At 36.4% G+C, this 19539-nt stretch overlaps 1 protein-coding gene across 1 annotated transcript; it reads left to right on the top strand.

Annotated features, from left to right (window-relative positions):
- Positions 1-403: 403 nt before the first annotated feature.
- On the top strand, positions 404-19333 carry ANXA1 (annexin A1). The gene is made up of 13 exons (XM_055311024.1): positions 404-555; positions 7760-7839; positions 7934-8042; positions 8536-8630; positions 9478-9591; positions 10017-10107; positions 11918-11997; positions 12185-12241; positions 14056-14149; positions 15012-15107; positions 16354-16412; positions 17988-18110; positions 18995-19333. The coding sequence occupies exons 2-13, from the start codon at positions 7774-7776 to the stop codon at positions 19046-19048; spliced, it is 1038 nt and encodes a 345-aa protein (XP_055166999.1). The 5' UTR covers positions 404-555; positions 7760-7773; the 3' UTR covers positions 19049-19333.
- The last annotated feature ends 206 nt before the right edge of the window (positions 19334-19539 follow it).

Genomic DNA, 19539 nt, shown 5'->3' with positions numbered 1-19539 from the left:
CCTGGATAATATTATCCCTATTTTTACAAAAGTAGAAGGATTCAGGGAAATTAAATATGTCCCTAGGGTCACATAGTAGTAAGTGATGGAGCTGGGATTCAAACAGAAAGGGTTTTCTTGGGTTTATCTGAGGTTTATATATTTTTTATTTCACAACCCATTTAACTAAAAAAAAATAAGGGTCAATCATTGGTAGCAGAGTTGGGGTAGACAATACTGCTGCAACTTGAAAATCTATTGCATTTTACTTTGGAAAAAGCAGTGCAAACTAAGAAGGGGGAAAAAACTCTGTGCTTCCGGTTTTTCTTTTCCCCCTTTGTGCTGTCTGCCTGGAGTTGGTTTAGTGAGTAGTTTTGTTGCAAGACTTGTTTCACTTTGTTTCGGGCAAGGCTGAGCCACGTATTACAAACAAAAGGGCAACCAATTACTAACTTCTGGTTGCTAGGTGTGGCCTCCTTTCAAACTCTATAAAATCAGAAGTACAAGGCTTCTCTTCTAGTGTGAAACGTTCAGAGGAGAATCTCATAGTGCTTGGAAGAAGGAGTGAAAAAAAGGGTAAGTCTTAGTTTTCTTTTTAGTCAGTTTTGATTGTTTTGAAAACTTTTCCCCTCGGGATGTTAAGTGTCACTGCTTCTGCAGGATTTAGGGCTAGGCGCATTTAGTATGCTTTGAGAAATCTTTCTGTAAAATCACATTGGGGATTTATATTTTAGAAACCACAGATTGTGATGTTCTGTTTTACTTTGTTAAGAAATAGAGTTTACAAATATGGACAGTTTGCTTAATCCTGGCTTATTGTACTGTTGGTGAGTTACCATGGGGAAAAAAAAGAAGAAAGAATGTGTTTTCCTCCTCCGAGTTATACATAGGGAGGGTGGATGCTTGCAGAACAGAAGTGTTAGAGAGGAGTTTCAGGAAACTGTTTCAAAGTAGCAGGACTATCTTATTTTTCTTTTTTTGATAAGAATCATATGGAGTCAGACCTCATAGTGATAATCATGCCCTTTGTAATTAACATTTGAAATTACGTTATGTTTATTTATGCAGTGTAAATAAATCAGAGGATCCGCTTATTAAACATTTCACTTAAAGAGGGTGTGGCCACATTCTTATTCCTGTGGTCTCTGTGTCATAGACCAGCTTTTCCAGTGATGCTTTGAAAACCTAAAGGGAAGGGAAATACTTTCTGGGTGGTGTCAGGTAAGTTATTTCCTGTGAATGCCAACTGGGTCCTCTAAAAATTATTCTGCTTAGTAGCATCTGGATTGTGAATGAGAACTAATGGCCCCAAACTCCTTAGAAAACCACAAAGCAAGTCTAAAGCAGAGTTTTTACTGGTGTTGGATATATTTGCAAAAGGGAGAGAATTTGAATCATAACATATCCAGCTAATTGTACATTACAAGTGTTCCTCCAAGAATTTTTCTTAGCCCATTTTGAATGTTAAATTAAATGCCCTGATGTCTAACTTTTAATGCTAGCTTGCTGAAGAAAGGTGTGTTTTTTTTTTTTTTGTCTTGTTAATGTCTAAAATTATACGTGAACTTTGAAAAAGTAACATTCCCCTCTGCACCCGGGGAATGTATTTTGGTAGCTGGAAAAGAAGGAACATTGCAGAATGATTCAACTGTGGTAAAGTGCTCGTTTCATAATTCTGAAATGGCCTCTTCTCCAGAAGTTATGTTACCACCCGGGCCTCAGGCTCAGCCACATGTGGCAGATAGCCAATGTCTCACTGATGTTGACAAAATAAATAGTTCATAATAACATTATTTAGACTTTCACGCTTATTAAATGCTTTCTCAATCAAAAGATCTGCAAAGCTAAATTTCTGTGGATGAAGTAGTTTGCTGAGTTGGTTGTTCTTAACCTTCTCGAGAGCCTAGAGTTATATTTAAAATCAGAGCTAAACAGCTAAACCAATGGCCCTATTATTTTTTCAGTGATAAACCCAAAGCAGTTTTTGAAGCAAATAAGTTCACTTTTCTTTAAAACAGGATAAAATTTTTTCGGAACAATCAGAACGGATACAGTTTATATGCTATCTTCCTTAATTTCCTCCTCTTCTGTCCACTTGAGGTGAAATTTAAGGTAGGCACTTCAGAGCTATCACACATTTTAGATATTATTTATTCCAACATTCTTATTTTTGCAAATGAAGACCCCTGAAGAAGTTAAATGTTTTCTTGAGGCCCTAAAGTCAGTTAAAGAGAATCAAAATAGGGCTCAGCGCTCCTCAATTCTTATGTTTATATCCTACAGTTAGGAGGAAACATTTGTTAAATGTATAGATTTGTTTCCTAAGTAATTAGCACTAATACACTGCTTATTCATTCTGTAACATTTATTAACATAGTAAATACCAGGGATTGGAGGTACATAATGAATGTGGATTAGCACTGCCCTCATGGTAATGCTGCCAGGGAATATAGATATGTCAGTAGAAAGCAATGATACAAATTGGTTAGGGAGTAGCATAGGGGCAGGGGGATGCCTTGGGAGAGCGCAGGAGGTCACCCAGCCCAGTGCTGAACCAATGAGTGAGTTTTCTGGAGGGTGTGAAGAGGTCTATGCTGAGTCCTTGTAGAAGTACCAGTTCGGCCAAGGCAAATATGGAGGAGGAAACAGCATTCCAGGCAAAGGAGACACTGTGTCCAAAGGCCCAGAAACTGAACATTCATGAGACTACCTTTCATAAAGTGGTTCTTCATAAGTCATACCGTTGGCTAGTCTAATTGCCTTCTCCCACATGGGTAGGTGTGGGAAGGACTTCTGAAATACATAATCAAGGGAAAAACTGAGCACAAGCCAAAGCGTTGAAAAATAAACACCTGAGTCCTAGGGCAAACCTTGCCACAGTCTCCATCGGCTCACTCACTGTTAATGAGTTTGATCCTCAAGTGTGAGCTATTAAAAATAACATTTCCTGCCACTCTTTTGGTCCTTAGCTTAAAAGAATATGCAATCAAACAGCATGGATTTATGTATGTCTTGATGCTTTCCACTTCCGTCTAGAACACTGCCAGGAAATCATACTGTTTCTACTGTTCCCTAGAACATTGGAATAAGGATGTTGTCTTAGGGACACCGGGGTGGCTCAGTGGTTGAGCATCTGCCTTCAGCTCAGGACGTGATCCCAGGGTCCTGGGATCGAGTCCTGCATCGGGTTCCCAATGAGAAGCCTGCTTCTCCCTCTGCCTGTGTCTCTGCCTCTCTCTGTCTTTCATGAATAAATAAATAAAATCTTAAAAAAAAAAAAGGATGTTGTCCTAGGCAAGTCACTGTTGGTATCGCTGTACAACTGATCATTCTAGATTGTCACGAGGAAGGCATGAGAGACCACAAAACTCAGTTTGTCACAGATCTTGGAAGCTGTCTTTCATGAGGCCAACAGAGATAGAAATGGTGCAACAAACAACAACTTTGTATAAAACAAAACAACAACAAACAAAGCAACAAAACAAACAACTTTTGTAATAAAATCAATCCTTCAAAAGAGTTGCAAGAATATTGCTTAAGAATTACCATATATTTTATACCCAGATTCCCCAATTGTTAATATGCCACATTTGTTTTGTCTTCTTTCCTCTTCTACCTTCTCGCTATATTTTTTCTATCACATTTGAGAGAACACTACAGATATGACGTCCCTATGCCTCTAACTTACTCCTGTCTCTATATATTAAAAAACGAGGACACAACTGGAGTATGGTTTTTGAAAAATCAGGAAATTGATTTTGATACAAGCCTTAGTGTTTCCAAATTTTGGGTTGGTTTAATTACTAATGCACTGTTTCCGGAATACCTTTATGATATAGCTTAACAAGCATGGATCCTACATTCTGTCTAATATCTTGGGCATATTTTTTTTATCTTGGGCATATTTTTATGCATATTTACCCTCTTTAATTCCTTGCTGAATGAGATAAAGAGAGGTGTCTTATGAAACATAAGTATAAAGAAAATGCTCATCTCTAGAAGGTTACACATTTATGCACAGATAAATGAGATTGGTAGACAGTGCATGTTCACAAACAGATCATTTACTAGAAGAACTCTGAAATATTATTAATTTTCATAAGGTCAATCTCTCTATAAATGGCCAATTTCATCATCAAATTAGACGATGTTAAGGATGAGATAAGCTTGGTTTCAGAGCTCATTAGCAGTCAGATTAAGTATATATTGAGCCAAGGAACATTAATAAAATGTGCTCTTAAGTACCTACTATAAACAGTACAACTAAAAAAAGAAAAAGAAAAAAAAAGAAAATCTTTTGTGAACTCATGGGGTTATCTAATTTATTTTTTTAACTGTACAATTTTATTTCTTAGACCAAATATTTCTCTGAATAGTAATAATACCTGACATTTTTATGACATATAGCAGTCTATAAAATATCTTTGTATGCATTATTCATCTATAGTTAAGCAAGTATTAACCTTCTAATTATTGAATAGGTTTTATCAAGTACAAATGCTAGTTTTCAAGCAGAGGGTAATTATTGAAGAGATAGAGTGGTTTAGCAATTCAATTTGGCCAGAATTTTTTTTTTTTTTTTTTTTTTTTATGGAGAGAGTGTGCACTGGAGCAGAGTGGGAGTGGTGAAGTCTGGAGTGGATTAGGGGAGGGGCAGAAGGAGAGGGAGATAATCTTAAGCAGGCTCCATGGCCTATGTGGAGCCCTATGGGCGCTCGATTTCAACCCTGAGATCTCCACCAGAGCAGAAATCAAGAGTCAGTCACTTAACCAACTGAGCCACTCAGTTGTCCCAGTCTCCTATGCATTTTTGGCAAAAATATTTTTACTGTAGTATTTGTAAGGTATGTTGCAACTGTTAAGATTTCTATTAATATATGCAGTTGACATTGAGCAGTTTACTACTAGTACATAAAAAAATCTCTTTCCTTCGGGTCAATTTCTTATATCCTGTCACTATCCCTGTGTCTTTAAGCTGAGAGCTAGTAGATATTATTTGGCTGGACTGAGATTCCATTTTCCTCACATTGCTTTTCTGAGACAATCTATTCAGGCTACTTTTCTTTTCCAGACCATGCTTTCAGGCCATCCAAATTATTTCAGACTCTAAGATCCAGGAACTCAGGAGATATGTTACAAAGCTATCTCCTGTATAGACTCTGTTGTGTCAAATAAATTATTCAGACCCCTTATTTTTGTTGTTTTGTGTTATGTGAAGAAATCGATGCATTATGGGAGCATTTTTTTGAAGTGAAAAAAAAATGAGTCCTGGTAAAGTTTTCACAAAATTTATTTTTTGAAGTTGTGAGGTTCTTTTTTATTTAAGATTTTATTTATTTATTTATTTATTTATTTATTTATTTATTTACTTACTTACTTATGAGAGACACAGAGAAAGGCAGAGACATAGGCAGAGGGAGAAGCAGGTGGGATCACAACCTGAGCCAAGGACAGATGCTCAACTGCTGAGCCAGCTAGGGTCCCTGAGATGCATTTTTTAAATTATGTTGACAATATCCTTTGTTTCTGGTCTCTTTTGAAGTTTTTGTTTGTTTGTTTGCCCAATTGAAAAGAATGGAAATACTGGAATGCCTGTTTCACTGATGGAAGAGTATTTTACTGAGTGACCAATCATATCACTCATTTTGAGGATTCTACTTTATGAAGGGCATGGATGAGTTTATAAAAATGGAAATCTCACATACCTGAAATCTTGCCAGAAATTGCTAGAAGTTCAGGAAGTGCCAATTAAATAATTGGAAAATGAAACTCCACGTGCCCCGCAGCAATTGCTCCAGATTACGACTGTAATGGGAGCTAAAACCTAGTGCAAAATTGTACATCATGACTTCACCTCAGGAAATAACTTCAAATTTATCCGTTGCTGGGGGTGGGGTGGGGAAGAGATTACTTTAAATGAATGAACAATATATTGGTTCTTCTCACAGATGACATAATAGTAATTCGAACAATCCCCATGATAATAAAGTGGAGATAGTTTCTGCTGTAGATATGATTTCCCTCACATTTTTAATTTCATTACTTGAAACTGAGATTATTTTTCAGCAGGTGTGGCTGAAATCCTTTGTCTGAACATGCTGTTAAGGAATCAGGTTATGGGTTTTATTCTTCATGATTCCTTTAGCTCCGTATCAAGAATATAAAACTACTGAGATTACCCTTCCAGACTCTTTCAGATGTACTCACAGTCATAGTCTCCAGAGGGATAAGCAAAAGGGTGTGGAGAGAGATGCCTCGCTTGACCTCAGATTCCTAAAAGCATATCCCCAGACAAAAAAAGATCACTGATAACTTCTTTTGTGGATAAACGGAGCACAATAGGGTTTTTTTTAATTAAAAAAAAATTTTAAAGGTTTTATTTATTTATTCATGAGAGACACACAGAGAGAGGCTGACACATAGGCAGAGGGAGCAGCAGGCTCTCCACAGGTAGTCCGAAGTGGGATTTGATCCCAGGATCCTATCTCACAACCTGAACCAAAGGCGGATGCTCACCACTGAGACACTCAGATGCCCCACATTAGGTTTTAAATGTGCTTCAGGTTTTTAAAATACACGTGGTTGGTTAAACAAAAATACTGCTGAACCATGAGAGCAATTCCAAAAATTTTGAGATAGGATTTGCCTAAAGGGGGCATCTATGTTGCAATTTCACCCTGATACTTCTTGTTAGAACAAAGAACCTGGTATATGATCTGGGTTTTTTGTGTTGGGTGGAGAAATATGAAGGACTAGTATTTAGGATGGCTCAACCAGGAAGAAATGTGAGAATAGCAATTACTCCAGGGGCTGAAATAATTTTATCCCAAGGAATGGAAAATGGAAATGGAATTATTTGAAGGAGAAATACCATCCAAATATCTCTTTGTCAAACTTTTTTAACATTTTGAGTCTGAATCAACTTTTGCAGACTGTCACAGATTGTTTTACCTTATAAACGTAAAATGTTATGCTCTTTCTCTCCCCATTTCTTCTCTTTCAGCCCTCACCAATCCCACGCAGATTCTCTGAAGGCCTGCTAAACAGCCTCTAATCTTTCATCTTGCCCATCTCTTTGCAGTCCTCTATGATATAGGATGACTGATCTTTCTGAAATATAAAAGGAATCATGCTGCTCTCTTTTTAGAAAACCATTCATGTTTTCCTAAAGCTTTGGAGATACATTTAAACTTCTTTGATTGGGCTTCTGTCAACATTTCTTCCTTCAGTAGACAACTTTCAATGTCCCAAATATGACAACCTTCTCTCTGTTTTGTTCTCTATAACTTTTCTGTCAGGTTCATCTTGACTCATTTCAAGAGAGGCTCAGATCAGCTAGCGCTGCCTCTAAGCTTTTGTCTTTCCCCCCCTGGAAAGCACACACTAGCAGGAAGTTCTCTTGAGGCAAGGATGAAGTTTCAACATTTTCTGGGCCCTCAGTGCTTAGCACATGGTGGATGGTCTATAAATTTAGAGCAGTGAAGTAAATCACCAACCCCTCTCTTCAGCCTCCACACTTCCTTGTAGAATCATCTGACCCTTAAAGGTTAGGACTAAATATGACAAGAAAGAGCCAAATGTCTGAGTAGAGGCTGTTCTGTTTGAGGAATAAGACTCTCCTTTTAAAAAAGCTTACATCTAGCATTTTATTATGCTCCGAATAAGTGATCTGAAAATAAGGTCAAAGCTACTCTATGTCTTGAGCATGTGAGAGAGTAGAGTGATGTATATGTGTGATGGGTTGGTGTTCTGTAATAAAATCTTCCTGTTTTCTTTCCAGATACTTCTTTAAAAATGGCGATGGTATCAGAATTCCTCAAACAGGCCTGGTTTATTGAAAATGAAGAGCAGGAATACATCGTAAGTCAAGTGACAATAAAATAACTTAGTTAAATATCAGAATAGAAACTAATGAGAATGAATGGACATGACTCTGTTTCTCTGTCATCCACAGAAAACTGTGAAAGGATCCAAAGGCGGTCCTGGGTCAGCAGTGAGCCCCTACCCTAGCTTCAATCCATCCTCGGATGTTGCTGCCTTGCACAACGCAATAACAGTTAAAGGTAATGATGTGTTCCCCAAACAGTCCTCTTCTGGACATTTCCCAGTGGCCATTTGAATAACTATCATAAAAGAGACATGTGCAGTTGGAAACGTCTGTTTCATTTTCAAGATAAAAAAGATTTATCTGTGAAACACAGATATATTGCCTTTTGCAGCACTTAGCAAATTTTGGTCAAATAAGTGGAATCTCCATTGTTATGACTCATATTTTTACCAGCTTATTTTCAGCAGAAACTCAGTGCTGACATCAACATCTCTCCTCACATGTAGGGTCTTTTTTTTAAAGATGTTTATTTATTTATTCATGTGAGACACACAGAGAGGGACAGAGAAGCAGGCAGAGGCAGAGGCAGGCTCCCTGTGGGGAGCCCAATGGAGGCCTCAATCACAGGACCCTGGGATCCACCTGAGCCAAAGGCAGATTCTCAACCACTGAGCTACCCAGGCATCCCAAGAAAATTGATTTAAAGCCTGGTGACCTTTTATTTCCAGGTGTGGATGAAGCAACCATCATTGACATTCTAACTAAGAGGAACAATGCACAGCGTCAACAGATCAAAGCAGCATATCTCCAGGAAAAAGGAAAGGTAGGTCAGAGTGGTAAATTTAGATATTCAATTTCAGTTACATGTATGTCTAGACATGGATTTTAAAGCACAGTTACCTACTTTTTCAGTCTCTAACACTGTTTTCCCTTTACAACTAAGACTTAAGATTATAGTACTTACCCATTTGATTGCAATGTAATCAATACTAGCAAAGTCAATCATTAATCATCTTGGTTCTTTGCAGATAACTTCTCTAATGGAGACCAGTCTTTAATTTGAATATAGTGAATACCGAAAGTACTATTGGCAATAAGGAGTATGTTCTGATTGATATGTCTTCTGCTAAAATTTAACCTGAGCAATTTAATGTCTAAGTGTAAAGTTTTTTCGTATAATTCTACTTTAAAAGTAAGATTTGTATTTTTTAAACCAATAAGGGGTATTTTTTTTTAAGGAGTTGCAGTTAGAAAATGATATAATGTCAATGTCTGATTATAGTGCTTATTTGAGCAGTGCAAACTCCAAAGCCTGGAAAATTATTAATGCATTTTTTAGAGCATTTTTACTTCTGTTTCTATCGATATACAAATCTATATGTTTTAAGATTTGTGATTTCCTCATCATGTAAAAGATCAAGAAAACCCTCAAAGAAGTCCTTTCAGAAGTTATCAGTGAATTCAGTACATTTCACTGTCATCATTCTATATCTAAAAAGTGAAGATAGCATTCTACATACCATATTTTGTATCTGAAAGAAAGGAGCTCTAGAAGATGGCTGGATTTAGAAATCAGGAGAAAGTTTACCTAAAGCCTGGGCAACCCCACATTGCTATACCGCCCAACATGTTGCTTATGAGAAGCCCTGACTCTAATCTCTTCGGTACAGCCCCTGGATGAAGCTCTGAAGAAAGCCCTTTCTGGTCACCTCGAGGAAGTTGTTTTGGCTCTATTAAAAACTCCAGCCCAGTTTGATGCTGATGAACTTCGTGGTGCCATGAAGGTAAAGAATTGATATAAGCAAAATTCCTTTCCTCAACAGATTGTACAGGTCAAGTCTACTTATACCTCCTGTTATAGCCTCGCATCCAGTACAGGGCATGCCAATCAGTGGGAATAAAATAAGCGAGTGAATGAATGAATGAATTAATTAATTAAATGGTGGTGTTAGCAGATGTATTATTTCCACTCCCCTCATGATGTCTGTCACTGCATGAATCCTAGACCTCACTTTTTATTTATTTGTGCAAAATAATGGCTTTTGTTTTTAGACTAATATAATGAGTTTATTGTATTTATTATATATTGTGGCTATTTATTAAATACTGTAGGAAATTTACTAAATGCTAGATTCAAATAAATTTTGGGACACCAAAACTAGCAGACCCTCTTGAATAAAGTTTTTCCTACATTTCCTTTTCAATTCAGGGCCTTGGAACTGATGAAGACACTCTGGATGAAATTTTGGCATCAAGAACTAACAAGGAAATCAGAGAAATTAACAGAGTCTATAGAGAAGGTATGTTTTAATGCCCAACAGTCCAAGTTACCTTAGTTGGAAACTAAATCTGATACACCTTTCTTTAAATTGAACATGGGAGTTAATGATGTGGCTTTGGAAATTCTTCATATTAAAATATTTCTTCATTGATTGGGATGTATCTCGCACATGTGCACTGTTACCAGATAGCCCTCAAGTTGCTAGGGTGCTGATAAGGGAGACAGTATCCCACTCCTTGTCAAGTTAGCACTTTAATAGAAACTGTCTTTCAAAGACAAATGTTACATACATATTGTCATGGAAAACTCAATTCATAGCATTGAATTTAAAGAATTTCCTAAATACATTCCTATTTTTCTGAGATTTATGCCCCAAAAATGTTCCGTTCTCTTTTATTTTGAAAAGATAACAAGAACAGAAATTTCCAAACAAGATATTCTCCATTTGTCCTTGAAAAGGTAAAGAGTGCAGTGCTTATAATCCTCTGATGGGAACTTTCACTTTACTATTATGAATATAAATGGTTCACTTACTCTTTATCTCTAGTTATATCCATGGGGATGAAAGTCCATGGCTCATTTTATCTATCCAGTGAAACATCTCATTTAAATGATATGCTCAACGCTGTCAACAAGCGGGTAGCTATAACTGGGTCCTGGGCAATTTTGGAAGTTTCACGAGTTTCCTTTTCTGGTTTCACAAACCCTCCACATTTTTGGCTTCCCAGCCAAAATGCAACACCATAGAGGATCTTTCTGCTTGATTTTCATTCCAATCACAGGGAATATAGTAGCCCTCACACATTATTTTCAGAGCAATTTAATAAAGAAATCAGAAGAAGGAATTTTTATCTCATTACCAGTGTTTATCTTAGATCCCTTGATTAGTAACAATAGTCAAGAAAGGCATCATTAATAGTTTTTTGTTTGATAAAGCAGTTTACGGAGGTATATATCTATATTTCTCCATTATACCCCAAATACAGTGCATTGATACCTTAATATTTAACTGTCCTGTCTTCTAGTCAATTATAAATTCAGTTAATTTTTGGCTAATACAGCATTATTTTGCCTAGTTAATTAAGGGTATTTAGACAAAAGAAAGTTGTAAATCTATATTTATACATACTTACACACACACACATATATATATATACATAAACTATATTACATGTAAGGTGTTTATACTTTTTTAAAGTAAGTAATCTGTGTTCAAGCAAGTACCTCTGGCTTATTCTTTTATTTTTTATTTTTTTATTTTAAAGATTTTATTTAATTATTCTTGAGAGACACACACAGAGAGAGGCAGAGACATAGGCAGAGAGAAGCAGGCTCCATGCAGGGAGCCCGATGTGGGACCCAATCCCGGGACTCCAGGATCATCCCCTGGGCCAAAGGCAGACGCTCAATTGCTGAGCCACCCAGGTGTCCTGGCTTATTCTTTTTTTTTTTTTTTTTTTTTCTGGCTTATTCTTTTAAATAACTATTCTAATTTACACCATTGCATAAGTTCAGGCATGTTTTATTTCAAAGTTAATTTTTTAAATTATGTATACCTATGCAATTTATTCTTATTAGCAAAATTTGTATGACTGTAGAGTTTTATTCACAATATTATCTAAATTGCTTTCATTGCCTTGTAGGAAGTAAATTTGATGATCTAAAATTTTACTTGCTCTGATTTATTTAAAAAATAATATTTGAAATATATTCCTTAAGTGACTGAACATTTGACACTGTAAATGCTAAGCCAGTACACAGATGTCAGATATTATTTTTATTACCATTTTCACTGGTTTATTGCAAAATATGCTTTTCTCATTTCTCAGAACTGAAGAGAGATCTGGCTAAAGATATCACCTCAGACACATCTGGAGATTATCGGAATGCTCTGCTTTCTCTTGCTAAGGTACCTCAACTAGTTCAGGACAGACCTCTTCCTTTTGAAGAGTAAAACGAGATTCCCTCTCTCTCGAAATAAGCACTTGATTCTCTTTTTTCTCAAAAAATATTATTTATCTGATTTTAGAGGAATTAAGTAAATCATGTGATTACATGCTAGAAAACCACTTACCAAAGAATGGGATTTTTTTCAGGGTGACCGATCTGAGGATTTTGGCTTAAATGATGACTTGGCCGATACGGATGCCAGGGTAAGCAAGTGCTGACAAATACCACTGGAATGGATTTCCCATGTCAGATAGGTTCTGCATTAGGTGGGGTTACCACTTGATGTCTCTATGTGAAAGCAAAACTAAGACCCTCTGAGAGACCAATGACCCCCTAATGTTCATTCCCTGAATTATGCACACCCAGCCTGTTCTTGAATAACCCAAGAGAGGAAAATTACGTTTTTAAAGATTTCATTATTCACAAAGTGGGAAAGGATTGAAAGAAAATGAGAATTTATCATTCACAAGGATTGTTTTGTTGAGAAAACTCTGAATTTTTATTTTACTGTGTATAAGAAAGGGAAAAATGAATTTTTAACTCAAGTGGAAAGAGTAAGCACAACATTTTTAATGGAACAATGGAATGGTTTGTAGATATAAGTTTATATTATGAAAACATTATAGAAATGATATTATAACTATAAAATATTATAATACTATATTTATATACTTTCTGGTATATTGATCCACATAGTTTCATTGAGGTTGTTGGTTATGTATACACCAATCCATTGGCAACATTAGAAAAATCGTGCCATTTTAGGGCTGGAATTTCTGTTAAATTTTAAAAACCCTAATATTTGCATATGCTTTCCTCATGGGACAGTATTATGTCTATACATTCATCACAGTGAGTTAGTAGGATAGAAACTTATGTGTGCATACTCACTCCCTTCACAATACCAGTACATTATATTTCACATAAAAGGAACTCAGTAAAAGTTTTTGTTGAATAAATGCATACATACCAGGTTTTTGCCTGAAAAGTCCAAAATAACTTCTGTCCATCAGAAGTTTGGCCATTATTAAAATAATAGAAATTTGCATAATAGAAATTATGCAAGCATATCAAAGAACAGAAGTTAGTTTATGAATAATTGCCCCATAACAAAAAATTATTCTTATTTACTTATGCCATTTCTGAATATGCGTTCCATTGTAAGGCTATCAGGGCTCTTAGATGTATATTTATGGCAGCTACATGGATTAGTGTGACCCAGGAGGATGATGGCAATTAGCATATCAAAGTTAACAGAGCATGCTTGTGACAGTAAGGGAAGGATTATCTTTTTCAGTTAGGAAAGAAGAAAATCTGCAGTTTAATAAGGTTAAATTCTTTATCTAAGATTATAGAGCAACTAAATTGCAGAGTCAGAATCTGACTTCAGAAATTCTATATCAAAATTCAAGATCTAGGTTATGTTTGTATTATTGATTTATTAGTACTTGCTGATAGTTACTTTGAACAATTAAGAGTAAAAAAAAATTTTTTTTAGAGAGTCCCATGGAGCTGTCTTGATATAGAACATAATCCAAAAGCAATTTAATCCAGCAAATATTTATTCTGCAAAAAAAATATATTCAGTCTCTACTGTCTGCCTGGTGCCTGGAGACATACTGTGGAAGATACTTGCCAAGCTAAGGTCCCTCCCTATCTTTAAGGAATTTGCATTCTTAGCATTGCCTACTGTGATTAATTTGGACACAAAGCAGCTGCCTAGAAAATTTTTGAAGAGATCTAACATTCTTGCGCAGATATCAAGTCAGTAGATACTCAAATGTTTATGTTTGTGTTTCTTTAAAAAAAAAATACTTCATTTATTTATTTGAGAAAGAGAGAGAGAGAGAGCGCTAAGGCAGAGAGAGGGAAAGGAGAGGGAGAAGCAGGCTCCCCACTGGGCAGGGAGCTCACCCTGTGGCTTGGTCCCAGGACCCTGGATTCATGACCTGAGCCAAAGGCAGATGCTCAACTGAATGAGTCACCCAGGTGCCCCTATGTTTTTGTTTCTTGATAGGCTTTATATGAAGCAGGAGAAAGGAGAAAAGGAACAGATGTGAATGTGTTCATTACCATTCTTACCACCAGAGCCTATCCCCACCTTCGCCAAGGTAAGAAAAAAAATTCCTGAAAAACATTTATAGAAGACGCAGGTTTTTTGAGGACAAATAAAAGAAGGGAAAGAGTGCAGCCTTAGTCAGTGTCACTCTCATACCAAGTGGGTCTAGTGTTCCTGCCCCCTTCTTGCTGTTTGAGCATTTGTCCAACTTTGCACAGTCGCCGTTTTACCATATTTGAAACATACTTTGTGACTTTGGCAGGTAGATCTTCATTTAATTATCTTGACTATTTCTACTCCCCCAAAATACTTGGAATAGGTGTGACAAAATATACACATACAACAGAATGAAATTACAATGAAGAGAAACATTAAAGTCAGGACTAAGTGGGGAGGGGAGGGAAGGCATAGAGATGCTCCCAGACCAAAAAGCAACAAGAATTCTGACCTTTGAGCACAAGATTTGGCTCTGAACCTCTTAGAAGCCAAGGCAAAGGGGGAAGTCCAAATGATGACTTTAAGTTCATCATCTTATAATAGCACAGTGATTTTTTAGGATAAAAGTAAGAGACATTTACTACACAGCTCTTTATATAAGGGAAGATCCATTCGGTATGGCATTTAGCTCTGATGCAGTAAGGGCCATGGTTGTCAATCACATGCCAGTTCTAATAAAAGTCAACATGTGTGAGAAGTCCCCAAAATATCCAGGAGCACCAGGATAGCCATGTGAGTTACATTCTTAGGAGAAGACAAAGTCTCCAAAATACACTCTGTGAAACGATTAGCTTTAAAATGTGTGTTTTGAAGAGTCAGTCATCCAAAGAAATGCTTTGAGTCAGTTACCCTGATTTTGCTAGTTTGCTAAAGCATAGGATGCTTCGTACATCTCTTAGTTTAAATTTAATATTCAGTGTTTCAGAAATACCGCAAGTATAGTAAGCACGACATGAACAAAGTTCTGGATCTGGAGATGAAAGGTGACATCGAGAAATGCCTCACGGCTATCGGTATGTAGTCATGGAAGGGGAAGAGTTTTCTAACTTGAAATGATCAAGGCTGTCCCACAATTCAAAAACAAAACCAAACCAAAAACTGCTGCCCAGCCTGAGTGGCTCAGTGAGTGAAATTTCTGCCTCTTGATCTCAGCTCAGGTCTTGATCTCAGAGTGATGAGTTCGAGCCCCGGATTGGGTTCCATGCTGGGTGTGGAGCTTACTTAAAGATAAATAAATAAATAGAATTTTTTTAAAATCCTAAGATGTGATAAACTTATGTTCTATATAGAGGCAACATGTAAGATAACAGCAATGAATATTTAGCTAAAGGTATATAATGGCCTTCTTAATAATTACAGATATTATTACCTTTTTCAGAAAGTTGGACAAGTGGGAAATGCTTCCTTATAAGCATTTACTTATGCCAAGTGACGCACCAGGGTGGGCATAGCTCAGAGGAAAGTCAGAGTGGCCATTAAGAGCATGGGGTTTGGAAATAAATAAATGCAGGTTCAACTCCTGTCACTTGCTGATTGAGTCATCTTAGACAAGTCCAGAGGGCTCCAGGACCTTCTGGAAAGGTCTTCAGAAGAAAAAGTTTTTAAAGGTCTCCCGTGCTATTTCGATGACCTGGGAGCCTATGTTCTAAAGCAGTGCTCCTCAAATGAATGTGTGCACGAATCTCTTGGAAACTATGTTAAAATGCAGATTCTGATTTGGCAGGTCTATAGTGGGGCCTTGGGATTCTGTATTTCTAACAAGCTCCCAGTTTACGTCAATACTTTTGTCACACTTTGAGTAGCAAGGTAGAGACTATTACTAATGGATGCAACTGTTAGTGTTTTATCTTGTGGTTGCATCTGTTAGTGTTTTATCTTGTGGATGCCTTATACTGAAAACAAGTCCTATTTCACTTGAAAAAACAATTCTTATTACAACTTAAGAAAAATATTTATGGTATGCCCCCATGGCCTTTATCATCTACTGGTTTCCTCATGTCCAAGAGAAGAGTATTCTCGGGAGAGTATGAACTGAAGTTGCTGTTGGGTGGATTTAAGATAGAGGAGATAGGTGATGCTGTCATGGAAAAGATTCCTCAAGACTGCCATCTAGAGAAGAGCTTTTTGTAGGCCAAATATCCCCTAGTAGAGGAGGGATGAAGAAGTAGAGTGGAGAATGGAATTTTGCTGGTCAAACTTTCAGATGTATCTTTCTTCTCATGTGGTAAATATGTCAACTAAAGTGTGCCTGTCTTGCAGTGAAGTGTGCCACAAGCAAACCTATGTTCTTCGCTGAGAAGCTTCATGAGGCCATGAAGGTAACATTCTATTTTTATGCTTTGCTGAGGGGTGAAATTACTGTTTGTGGGGAGAAAAACAGGAAACTTTGTAGAGTTTGCAAACCACACCGATGTTCATATCTTCCCATTAAAAAAGAATCATTGTTCCACTTAATGCAAGAGGCAATGCACATACTTAGTGAAATAAAATTCTGTCAGACTTGTCCTATTTTTTTTATAGGTAAGGTGGTCAGGTGAGCTTGTCAGTAATTCGTGGTATACTTGTTTCCATAAAACCTGAGTCAGCAGAGAAAAGTTATGTATTTTTTTCTTTTAATGCATTAGTAGCCTATTTCCACCAAGGTTGTGGGTTTTATAATTTCCTCCTTTCTAAGTTTCATTTGCCTTTTTTATTATTCTGTCATCCATGTCGTGGATTCATATTTCATTCCAAGATTTTAAAATGTTGTTTTAAAATTACTGAAGTGTTATTAAGATATATTTTCAATACCACTTCAACTTCGAACTTTATTCTCCTCGGGATGCCACCTATATACAGGTATTGTGAAAAGCTATTAGGTTGTCTCTTTTTTTTCTTTGCAACTCCAAAATAAGGAAGTTGAGAAAGAGAGAGAGAGAGACAGACAGAGAGAGAGAGAGAGAGAGAGATCTAACCATTTAATTAATAAGAAAGAATTCTTCTGAAACGGTAAAATGATACACATGGTGCCAGCACCTGGTAGGCAGTACAGTCCCAGACCACATGTCTGCTGCCATCTAGGGGGGTAATTATCTAGGTGAGTAAGGATGAATACCTAACATTATAGAAGAGCAGGAGAAATCAATGTAGACTTGCTGTCTGCTAAACTAAGACCTGATATTTGAATAGGAATTGGCCAGATGAGAGCAGGGGTGGAAGAGATGGAAGGATAAAGTTGGTCCAGGGGAGGAGTTAGCATGACTCTCTCAAGATAATAAATATAATGAGAGTGATGGTGCACAGTGGAAGAAGAGATTGTGGAATCAGGCATTGTAAACCCAAATAAAATGATTGATTTTCCTCCTAAAAGCCACCAGAGACCATTGAGGTTTTTTTTAAAAATTTTTTTATTTATTTGTGATAGTCACACAGAGAGAGAGAGAGAGAGGCAAAGACATAGGCAGAGGGAGAGGCAGGCTCCATGCACTGGGAGCCCGACGTGGGATTCAATCCCAGGTCTCCAGGATCGCGCCCTGGGCCAAAGGCAGGTGCCAAACCGCTGCCCCACCCAGGGATCCCCATTGAGGGTTTTAAACAGATGGATTATATGATCATATTTGCAATTTAGAAGTTCATGTTATTATTGGTAATTTTTGAATAGGTTAGACCAAGGAAAGACTGGATGATAGAAGATCAATTAGGAGGTTGTAAAAGCTCTTACATGCTGCCGATGCTGTTGTTGTGTTCCTGTCATTTTATTTCCACCTGTGTCAAGTGCGTGTGTGTGTGTGTGTCTGTGTGTGCATATGTGTGTGTTTTAATGAATAAACAAAAGAGCTGCACATTCAAACCTATACCTGCTTTATTAAGAGTATGCTCTGAGTATGACATTTACCATTATTTGCTTTAAACAGGGTTCTGGAACTCGTCATAAGACACTGATCAGAATTATGGTTTCCCGTTCAGAAATTGACATGAATGATATCAAAGCATGCTACCAGAAGTTATATGGTGTCTCTCTCTGCCAAGCCATCCTGGTACGTTATAATTTTCATAATGCCATCTCCACAAACGGCAGTCTTTTTTGCAACTTCTCCAAAAAGAAAAACTGACTTACATATCTATAGATTTTATATGTAAGATTAATATGTTTTATTAGGATGCGTAATTTATAAGTAAATTGAACTTTCACTGGATTAGTAAGTTCTACACTAAAAAAGACTACACAAATACACAAATATTTTAGTAGCAATGGAAATATTTATTTCCCAAACATAAATTTAGCAACCAGAATATTTTAGTAGGGAGATATAATGATTTATTTTGCAATGAATATTGGTCAGAAATTAGAAACTTATCATTCTAATTTTTCCTAGATTTTGTTATTACAATGTATAACATGCATGTTTAAATTTTCATTAAAAATAAAAAGAAAGAAAAGTCAAGGATTTTCAACTTATTGAAAGATTGAAAGATAGGTGACTATTTAAAGTTAAGTTGTCACTTACACCGGATAACTAAATCTATCAAGAAAAAGTGATAGATTTCTTTCTCCCTGGTGAGTGAGTCAAATAGCCTTCACTATGATATGAAATTAAACTGTGCTAAGCCTACTCAATTTTGTGTGATATTTCATTCTTGGAAAATAATGGCTGTAATATACAACATAATCAATATAATCTGAATTTTGAAAGCTATTGCTTTTTATGTAATAATCAATGAACAAATATCAGTTATCTGCTATATTAGTTGTATTATTTCAATAAATGATATTCTTATCAGAGATCCTAGAGTTTACATACTGTGATATATGTTCTACATCTATAAATCTATAAATACATAATTCTTCTATAATTAAAAATCCCTTATGTTGATTATGGTTCCAGGTAGCATTAAATATACTCTATTTCTTAATCAACAGGATGAAACCAAGGGAGATTATGAAAAAATCCTGGTGGCTCTCTGTGGAGACTAACATTCCTTTGATGATCACAAGCTTCTTGATCAGAAGACTTTTTAATCACATCTTTTCATTCCATACCATAGACTTAAATAGGAAAGTTTTCTCAGCAGGAATACAGTCTAGCTAAATACTTTCTAAAAAATATAGCCTATAAATTGTTTTTATATCGCAACTCCATGTAAGTTTTTTAAAAACTATATTTATCCCAAAATATAAAACCTCATAAAAGATTGTCCTAATAACATTACCTGAGAAAGATGTTTGTGCAGTAGAAAATAAAATGATCTTGCAGGACAACTGTGTGTCATTGGTCCTTCTATTCTGAGTATATGTGTGTGTGTGTGTGTGTGTGTGTGTGTGTGTGTGTATAATGAAATAATTTAACTTGGTATCAAAGGGCAAGGACTTGAATCCTAAATTATAATCATTTAATGAAATAGATTTTGCATGTTAAACTTGAGAAAATATTCACAGAGTTGGAAAATGGACTCCTTGTATGTGAT

The sequence above is a fragment of the Nyctereutes procyonoides genome, unplaced genomic scaffold, assembly GCF_905146905.1.
Source record: "Nyctereutes procyonoides isolate TBG_1078 unplaced genomic scaffold, NYPRO_anot_genome, whole genome shotgun sequence".
NCBI lineage: Eukaryota > Metazoa > Chordata > Mammalia > Carnivora > Canidae > Nyctereutes > Nyctereutes procyonoides.
The sequence above is the reverse complement of the archived record's forward strand: the minus strand, read 5'-3'. Positions and strand labels throughout refer to the sequence as shown.

Bases quoted from the DNA above. Each gene is read 5' to 3' on its own strand.
- ANXA1 (XM_055311024.1), top strand. From the start codon at position 7,774: ATGGCGATGGTATCAGAATTCCTCAAACAGGCCTGGTTTATTGAAAAT. The intron at 9,592-10,016 runs GTAAAGAATTGA...TTTTCAATTCAG, and splicing joins AACTTCGTGGTGCCATGAAG to GGCCTTGGAACTGATGAAGA. The intron at 18,111-18,994 runs GTACGTTATAAT...CTTAATCAACAG, and splicing joins CTCTCTGCCAAGCCATCCTG to GATGAAACCAAGGGAGATTA.